Raw genomic sequence first — 9,538 nt, 5'->3', positions numbered from 1 at the left:
CATCCTGGAACAAACGCTCAGTCTGAACACCATGTCTGTGCGCTTTTCTTCCGCATCCAGACGGCTTGGCTCCTGTGGGGGAGCAGGCTCTGTGAGGCTTTCTACTGGGGGAGCAGGCTTTGGGGCTGGAAACACGTGCGGTGGGCCAGGCATTGGAAGTGGCTTCTCTTGCACCTTTGGGGGCAGCTCGTCCACCGGAGGTTTTGGGGCAGGGCTGAGCGGGGGAAGTGCTTCTTGTGCAGCCTTCACCGGGAATGAGCATGGCCTCCTCTCCGGCAATGAGAAGGTGACCATGCAGAACCTCAACGACCGCTTGGCCTCCTACCTGGAGAATGTTCGAGCCCTAGAGGAGGCCAACGCCGACTTGGAACAGAAGATCAAGGGGTGGTATGAGAAATTTGGGCCTGGTTCTTGCCGAGGTCTTGATCATGATTACAGCAGATACTTCCCAATAATTGATGACCTTAAAAACCAGGTAAGAAATGCAATGTCATGGGCGCCAACATTCAAGAGACTAGTTAGCCACTCACATATGCCCAGGTGTGCAAGCTATTACAACAGGGCTTTGCCCTCGGCTTCTAAGTTTTGATAACTTGCTATGAATATTAAAAATAATCTATATTAAAATTCTAATCTTTGAACATGGCCCATCCATTATGGAGTATTAGGTATGCATGTATGCTAAAATATTTAAAACTGCCCAATGTCTACAGCTATACATTTATAAGCTTTTCCATAGAAAGAGTTTTTCTTTTTTAATGGCCTGAGGGGTAATAAAAGAGGCCATACTTGGATGTTCCACTTTCAAAAGAATCATTATTAGAGACAAACATAAGAAGTACTGCTATTACTTCGTAGGTCACTTTATTTCAGGGAAATTTGAAAATTAGACATTATTAAAATTTCATAGGTCACTTTATTTCAAGGACATTTGAAAACTTTTTAAAAAGACATTTTCTCACTCTTAACCAACTCTCCATTTATCAGATAATTTCTGCAGCTACAAGTAATGCTAGTGTCGCCCTGCAAAATGATAATGCAAGACTAACGGCTGATGACTTCAGACTAAAGTAAGTAGAGCTGAAGAAAATCGAGGGGAAAGTGATCTAAGCATTTCTCTCTTTTATTTAGACTATTTGAAGTTGGCTCAATTCTTTGTCTTTTGCTTATTGTTATTTAAATCAAATGCATAATAGAATGAGTAACTAGCTGAGTAACGTTTTACTTGGGAAATCTGGGGGCTAATGCGAATGGATATCAAGGTCATCTGAGAGAATTTGGGGACTTCTCATTCTCTTGCTTCAAAGTATCTATATTGCACCTGGGGTGGCCTAACCAGAGTTTTAAGTATTATTTTAATAGTTTTACCTCAAAGCTTGCATCTTATGATGATCTGAAAAGTGATACAACTTGTGTCTAATGACAAATGAAGAAACTTTCAAATCCCTCCCTAAGGTATGAGAATGAACTGGCCCTGCACCAGAGCGTGGAGGCGGACATCAATGGTCTACGCAGAGTCCTGGATGAGCTGACCTTGTGCAGAACCGACCTGGAGATTCAGGTGGAAACTCTGAGCGAGGAGCTGGCTTACCTCAAGAAGAATCACGAGGAGGTAGACATTCCACCTTGCTGGCCTTCCTGATCGACTCCCTCTCAAACTTAAAGATTAATTTCAGATGATGAACACAATATCTTAAGTATCAAAAAGGAACCTGTGGATTTCTCCAGGTGGCTTAGATTGTTGGGAATGTTCCTTTGCATCCTTCTCTAAGGAACCAAACTCTTCCCCAAAAGTTTCTAACCCTGTGGGTCCTTTCTGTCTGGCACTTTAAAAAAATAATTCCGATCCTAATTTGGTTAAGCAAATCTTTTCCAGGAAATGAAGGTCCTGCAGTGCGCGGCTGGAGGCAACGTCAACGTGGAGATGAATGCGGCCCCTGGGGTGGACCTCACAGTCCTGCTGAACAACATGCGAGCTGAGTATGAGGCCCTGGCTGAGAAGAACCGCAGAGATGCCGAGGCCTGGTTCAACGAGAAGGTACAGCCACCCCGGGCCCCGCTTACCTGGCACCGGGAGCAGGTGCAGCAAACAACACCCTAACCGGAGCCCTGACCTTTCAGAGCGCCTCGCTGCAGCAGCAGATCTCAGATGACGCTGGGGCCACCACCTCCGCCCGGAATGAACTCACCGAGATGAAACGCACTCTTCAAACCCTGGAGATTGAACTGCAGTCCCTCCTAGCCATGGTAAGCAAAAAGGACACAACAGATTGGCTTTACAAATTGAGAACAAAGTTAAAAAAAATTTTCTTCCAGAACATATTACTTATGTTAGGGTGTATCCATTCATTGCTATGTCTGACATAAAGACACATTGGCATTTTGCACATTTTCTTTGAAATCATGCAACTAATGAAAGAACGAGAAAAATGTGACCTAAAACATTTGTGTTCCGCACCTGAGAATCCTCTTTGCCTGAAAATTATACTCCAATGCTAATCATTAGGAAACCTTAGAAATTAGCCAGTGCAATTACTTTGAGATACTCAAAAAAGAAAAGGGTTTTTACCCTGAAACTTCTCTGCCAAGTCAAAAGATCAAAAACCACTGTTTATGTTCTCATTCATACGTGGAAGCTAAAGAAAGTTGATCACACAAAAGTAGAGAGTAGAACAGTGGTTTCTGCGAGATAGGAAGGAGTGGGGAGGGAAGTAGGGAGGAGTTGACTAAGGGGTACACAATGACAGCTAGATGGCAGGAATCCAGGCTAGTGATCTATAGCACTGTGGGGTCACTGTAGTTAACGATAATTTATTACATATCTTCAAATAGTTAGAAGAGAGGTTTGTTTGTTTTTGAGTAGAATAAACCAAAGAACTACCTTTTAAGGCTTTAAACACAGCAGTTTGATTCATTGCCTTGTGAATCCAAATGGGTTTATAGAGTCACAGACGGAACACTTTCTGTAACTTCACATGAAGATAAGAGTGTCTTACCTTTCACCCACAAGTATTTTTATATACAATCCTGATTTTATACACATTCATAGCCTCATGTGTGGATAAAATTCTGGGGCTTTACCAGCCATCGTGAGAAACAAATAGAATTGGAGGTTAGAAAATTTGGAGAGAAATTGTGGTTCCTTTGCACCCAACCGTGGAACCCTGAGAATTGTTCAACTCCTTCGAATAATCTCTGTTACCCAGGCCGAAGTACAGTGGCACGATCTCGGCTTACCGTAGCCTCAAAATCCTAGACTCAGGTACTCCTTCCGCCTCAGCATCCTGAGTAGCTGAGACAACAGGCGTGTGCCACCATTCCTGACTAATTTTTTTTATTTTTTCTAGAGACGAGGTCTCACTATGTTGCCTAGGTTGGTTCTGAACTCTTAGGCTAAGTAATCCTCTCACCTCGGCCTCCCAAAGGGCTGGGATTTCAGGAGTGAGCCTCCATGCCCAGCTGAAAAGAGGACTTTTAATGTTCTCAATGCAAAGAAATGGTGGATGTTTGAGGTGATGGGTATGCTAATTATCCTAATCCAATCACTATATATTGTAGCAAGATATCACTATGTGCCCCATAAATATGTACAATTATTGTGCCAACTTTTTTAAAAAAGAAAAAAAAGCACTGCTTACAGAGAACAAAAATATGCTTGCACCCCTCCTAGCTACAACTAGCATTCCTTTGGTCACTTGACTAAGCACACTTACAAGTTCCTTTTCAAGTGGCATAAACAAGAAACAAAGTACAGGCATGAAGGTTGGCTAGAAAACTAAACGTGTGTAATGATAATAATAACCCCTTTTATCAAGGATTCTCCCAGCACTTCCACCCACATATGAGTGCACAATAACCCCCAGGCATGGGCAAGGCTGACTTTATAACTCTTGTCATTATTTCCATAAGAGGAATCTGAGATTCAAAGAAGTTAAGCAATTCTCAGAATTCCACAGCTGGGTGCAGAGGAACCACAATTTCTCTCCAAATTTATCTCTTTTTTTTAATTTTTATTTTCTAGTCAGAGTCTCACTCTGTCACCCAGGCTAGAGTACAGTGGCTCACTCACAGCCACCGCAGCCTCAACCTGCTGGGCTCAGGCAATCCTCAGCCTTCCAGGTAGCTGGGACTACAGGTACATGCCACCATGCCTGGTTCATTTTTTGGTTTATTGTAGAGTTGAGGTCTTGCCAAGTTGCCCAGGCTAGTCTCTCCAAATTTTCTAACTTCCAAGTCTTTACTTTTCCTATGATAGCTAGTAAAACCCCAGAGTTATCCAAAAATGGGACTATGAATGTGTGTATAAAGTCAGTATTTTATAGAAAAATACTTGCAGATGAAAGAGTAAGACACTCTCATCTTCGTGTGAAGTTACATTAAGTGTTCCCTCTGCAAGTCTGTATAAACCCATTTGGATTCACAAGGCAATGAATCAAACTGCTGTATTTAAAGTCTAAAAATGCCCTCCCCTCTCTTGGGGAGGTGAATCCTCTCTTTCTGTCTCTCTCCAATTTACTTTCTAAATAAACTACATTTTCTAATCTAAAACACAAAAAATAATAATGCCTAAAAAGGTAATTGTTTGGTTTATTCTACTTGTAGAAATTCTGTGCAATTCAATACAGGATTACTTTTTGATAGAATAGCCGTAATCCTCATGAGACAAAGCTGCCATGTGATTAGAAATGAGGTAGCAACGTGTTGAGGGATTTTTATTTGTGGAAAAAGTGGCAAATTGTGCTAGACTCGACAAGCACAAACTGTATTGGTGCAGGGCAGGGATCTTTACACTGTGGTGTATGAAGAAACAATTTCACCTTTTCTAAAACTCCTGGGCATGTGAAGGTCATTCACCACAACTGTGTCATTCTCAAACAGAAAAATAGTATGAGGTCTAATAAAGGCAACAATTCATATTGAACAAATACAGTCTTTTAAACAAATAGATATGATTATTTGCATTAGGCAAGGATAACTCTCTTATCTCTTAAGTGCTTTGGTTTTTGTCTGAAAATATAGCTGTGACATTTTCTATCCAACTCTGTCTTACCAAACCACAGAAACACTCCCTGGAGTGCTCCCTGACGGAGACCGAGGGCAACTACTGTACCCAGCTGGCGCAGATCCAGGCTCAGATCGGGGCCCTGGAGGAGCAGCTGCACCAGGTCAGGACCGATACCGAGGGCCAGAAGCTCGAGCATGAACAGCTCCTGGACATCAAGTCCTACCTGGAAAAGGAGATCGAGACCTACTGCCACCTGATCGATGGCGAGGATGGGTAAGTACCACTTCCACTGAGGATACAACTTATTCTAAAGGTTATTCAAAATCATCTGGAATCAAGCACAAGGTAGCTATGATCCAGATCACGTGTAGATAAAACCCTTCCGATATGATTTCAGAATTCAATGGACTCCCACTTTGAGTATTGTTTTTCAGCTTCCTCAGCAAAACAGAGTGGAATAATTAATACAAACTGCCTATATATTTACAGCTCCTGTTCTAAATCAAAAGGCTTTGGAGGCCTTGGGAATCAGACAAAAGGTAAGCAAAAGCTGTGTTAAGCTTCCAGTATTTATTTGTATATGTTTCAAATAATGACTTATTTCCCATTTATGAGTTGGAGACATTCTAACAGTTCACATGTGTCATTTCAGATTCATCTAAAACCACCATTGTTAAAACAGTTGTTGAAGAAATCGATCCTCGTGGTAAAGTTCTCTCTTCCAGAGTTCACACCATGGAAGAGAAACCCACCAAAGTCAATAACAAGAGTGAACAGAGGGCACCTTCCTAAACTCCAGTCCCCAAGAAAAAATGGGCCCTAAACTAAAATACCAAATCAAAACTAGGTTCCTTAATAAGGGCCTTCTTATTTTTCGGTTTTCTTGCAATTAATTAAGACAAGCTATTTTTAGAATAGTAACATTTCTTTGGCTTTCTCTATGGTGATGTTTCAATAAAAGTTCTTCCTCTTGCAAGTCATCTTCCCTGGTTTCTGATCAATCTTTGCGTTTTAAATCTACTCTCAATGGGGGCTGAATTTTGTCTCTAATTCCCTCTGCTTAATTCAGTCACAAGTTAGAAGTAAGTTTAATATGTAAACTGGGTGAAGTCTTTTTCACATCTCTGTAAAATTTTGTCTCCCTTCCCTCCTTCAACAAATGCTTTCTGAACATGCACTAAATACCAGGTAATTGGGATAAAACAGTTAATAAAATCCAGTCCCTGAGGTCAACATGCTCAGAGAAGTGACAACAAGAAATGGAAGATTCAGCAGCATCCTAAAAATAATGGGAAAGCTATAAATGGAGATATTTGAAGATAGAAGGGGAAAGAGAAAGATGGGTACTAGAGTTAAGTGAAAAATTCTGCTGGGCGCCTAATTCATAATCTTGATTACTCTGCCATGAGAGTAGGAGTTCACAAACACTCCTCTTAGTTTTGTCATCCAAGATTGCAGAGCAATGTGTCTCTCGAGTCAAACATAACTTTTAGGGCAATAATATTTAGCACTTACCGTCGATGAACCTGTTTCTCTAACCTGTGGTTCAGGCTACATGGAGATGGGCGTGGGTGTAAACTCAGTAGAAAACCCTCCACAGACTTACTTGAGGGTGAGAATACTTGGCTTCCTCACACCAATCTCATGACAGAAACAGCCTGGTTTTCTCTGGAACTGGTACCATATTACCGATCACTGCAGAGCTGGTTCAGTACAGTTGATTGCAATCACTGTCAACCCATCCTCCCTGCTATCTTTCCCCCATGCATTTCATAATACCCAGGTGAACCTAAGGCAATACTGACCTTCACACATAACTTTTTTATAAACTGGTCCTCATATCCTATACCCTTATATCAACATCACGAGAAGAAAGCATCTACTACATGAATCCAAAGTACTTAGCTTATGGCCTCTTTAGAAGACAGTTTTGTGACTTCTTACAAAAACTAAACATACTCTTACCATCTAATCCAGCAATCACTGGATCCTTTACCCAAAGGAGTTAAAAACTTATGTCCACACAATAACCTGTACACAAATATTTATAGAAACTTTATTCAAAATTGCCAAAACTTGGAAGCAACCAAGATATGCTTCAGTAGGTAAAAGTTTCAATAAACTATGGTGCATCAGGACAAGGGAATATTATTCAGCTTGAAAAAGACATAAGCTATCAATCCATGAAAAGACATAGAAGAAACTTAAATGTATATTACTAGGTGAAATATGCCAACCTGAAAAAGCTATATACTGTGTGATTCCAATTATATGACATTTTGGAAAAGGCAAAACTATGCAGACCATAAAAAGATCAGTGATAGCCAGGAATTGTGGGGAGGGGAGGTGAACAGGCTGAACACAGAATTGTTGGGGCTATGAAAATACTCTTTATAATACCATAAGAATGAATACACATCATTAGATGTTTGTCCAAACCCATAGAGTGTACAACACCAAGAGTGAATCCTAATGTAAAAAAAAAAGTCTTTAAATTTTAAAAAAATTTAGACTACTTAACCAAGATTTACTCAGTATTTGAGATGACCACCAATTCGTCATAACTCAGGGAAAAAATTCTTTGTGCTAGAATCGGGCTATATTGAGGACTTTTAAACATAACCTCCAGGAAACATCAATAATAATTGATAATCAACATTTACTATGTGCTAGGTTCTATTTTAAACATCAGTTAATCCTCTTAACAATACTGTGAGGTAGCTACTGTTATCATCCTCATTTTATGGATAAGGACACTGAGGCAGAGAGTGGCCGAGTCGTTTGCCCAGGGTCACACAGCTAATGACAGTAGGTACTAGAATGTCAACACAGGCAGCCTGACTCAGAGTTTGCGTGCTTAACCACAAAGTAACATTATGTTAGTAAGAACCTTAGAACTCCACCTTTCTCCTGACAAGAAAGGGACCAAGAAGCTAAGTGCACGCTAACTCCAACCAGTCTGAGATAAGCAAAGCCAGCAGTGTCTCCTTCCAAAACAAACCAGGAAAGCCATTTTGTGGGAGGATTTAGCACACCAGAATCCAATTCTTTTTTTTAAACATATTTTTTATTATAAAATTGTAGGGTACAGTTAAGGGTTAGGTATACAAATGTGCATCGTTCAGGCACCCTTGTTGATAAGGGGTGTCTCCCCATCCCCAGACAGATATTGACTACCGTTAGTCGTACCTCCCCTCCCCACACTACCATCCCCGTAGTTTCCCACCACTGTCAGTCCTTTTTTTTATAGTATTATGGTAGATGTTCAAGGTCCACTATATGAGTGAGAACATGTGATACTCAGATCTTTGTTTCTGTGAGAGATCACTCAGTATTATAGACTCTAGTTCCATCCAGGTTGCTGCAAAATTCATGATTTTGTACTTTTTTATGACTGTGTAGTATTCCATTGTGTATATGTACCACATTTTTTTGATCCAGTCCTCTTTTGATGGACAGCATGTTTGGTTCCAGGTTCTTGCTATTGTGAACAATGCTGCGATAAACATACATGTGCAGGTATCTTTTTGATAGAGTGATTTGAGTTCTTCAGGTTATATTCCCAGTAGGCGGATTGCAGGGTCATATGGGAGGTCGATATTTAGAGTTTTTAGGAATCACCACACTGCTTTCCACAGAGGTTGCACTAGTTTGCATTCCCACCAACAGTGTAGAAGTGTTCCCTTTTCCCCACACCCTCTCCAGCAACTGTTTTGTTTTTTGTTTTTTTGAGTTATTAATAATGGCCATTCTGACTGGAGTTAGGTGGTATCTCAGTGTGGTTTTGATTTGCATCTCCTTGATGATTAGTGAGGTTGAACATTTCTTCATGTGTCTGTTGGCTGCTCGGATGTCTTCTTTTGAGAAGTGTCTGTTCATATCTTTTGCCCACTTTATAATGGGGTTGTTTGTTTTTTTCCTTTCAGCACGTTTGAGTTCCTTGTAGATCCAGGATGTTAAGCCTTTGTCGGACCTGGAGTTGGCAAATACTTTTTCCCAGTCTGTGGGCTGTCTTCCTGCTCTCTTGATGGTTTCTTTGGCTTTGCAGAAGTTTGTCAGTTTAATGAGGTCCCACTTGTCTATCTTCTCTCTTATGGCCTATGGGTTTTGGGTTTTGTTCAGGAATTGGATGCCAGCTCCAATTTCCATGAGGGTATGTCCTGCATTTTCTAAAATTCTTGTGGTTTGAGGTTTTACATTTAGGTCTCTGATTCATTTGGAGTTAACTTTTGTGTATGGGGATAGATGGGGGTCTTGTTTGAGTCTTCTATATGCGGTCAGCCAGTTTTCCCAGCACCATTTACTGAATAGGTTCTCCTCTCCCCAGTGGTAGGTGGTGGAGGCTTTGTCGAAGATGAGTTGGTTGAGAAATTGAGGTTTTGCTTCTCGAATCTCAATTCGATTCCGTTGGTCTATATGCCTGTTCCTGTACAATACCAAGCTGTTTTGATGATTGTAGCTTTATAGTAAAGTTTGAAGTCTGGTAATGTGATACCTCCTGCTTTGTTTTTTTTGCTGAGGATCGTTCTGGCT

The 9,538-nt window shown here is 40.8% G+C and overlaps 1 protein-coding gene across 1 annotated transcript; it reads left to right on the top strand.

Moving 5' to 3' along the window:
* KRT27 (keratin 27) lies at positions 1 to 5,985 on the top strand. Its single transcript, XM_008055821.1, has 8 exons — positions 1 to 475; positions 988 to 1,070; positions 1,456 to 1,612; positions 1,877 to 2,038; positions 2,122 to 2,247; positions 5,061 to 5,278; positions 5,495 to 5,544; positions 5,658 to 5,985. The coding sequence occupies exons 1-8, from the start codon at positions 32 to 34 to the stop codon at positions 5,795 to 5,797; spliced, it is 1,380 nt and encodes a 459-aa protein (XP_008054012.1). The 5' UTR covers positions 1 to 31; the 3' UTR covers positions 5,798 to 5,985.
* The last annotated feature ends 3,553 nt before the right edge of the window (positions 5,986 to 9,538 follow it).

This window comes from Carlito syrichta, unplaced genomic scaffold, assembly GCF_000164805.1.
Source record: "Carlito syrichta isolate Samal-C Ts95f unplaced genomic scaffold, Tarsius_syrichta-2.0.1 Scaffold301957, whole genome shotgun sequence".
Classification (NCBI taxonomy): Eukaryota; Metazoa; Chordata; class Mammalia; order Primates; family Tarsiidae; genus Carlito; species Carlito syrichta.
The sequence above is the reverse complement of the archived record's forward strand: the minus strand, read 5'-3'. Positions and strand labels throughout refer to the sequence as shown.

Coding starts and splice junctions, on each gene's coding strand:
- KRT27 (XM_008055821.1), top strand. CDS start 32: ATGTCTGTGCGCTTTTCTTCCGCATCCAGACGGCTTGGCTCCTGTGGG. Junction 2,039..2,121: donor AGGCCTGGTTCAACGAGAAG/GTACAGCCACCC, acceptor CTGACCTTTCAG/AGCGCCTCGCTGCAGCAGCA. Junction 5,545..5,657: donor CCTTGGGAATCAGACAAAAG/GTAAGCAAAAGC, acceptor GTGTCATTTCAG/ATTCATCTAAAACCACCATT.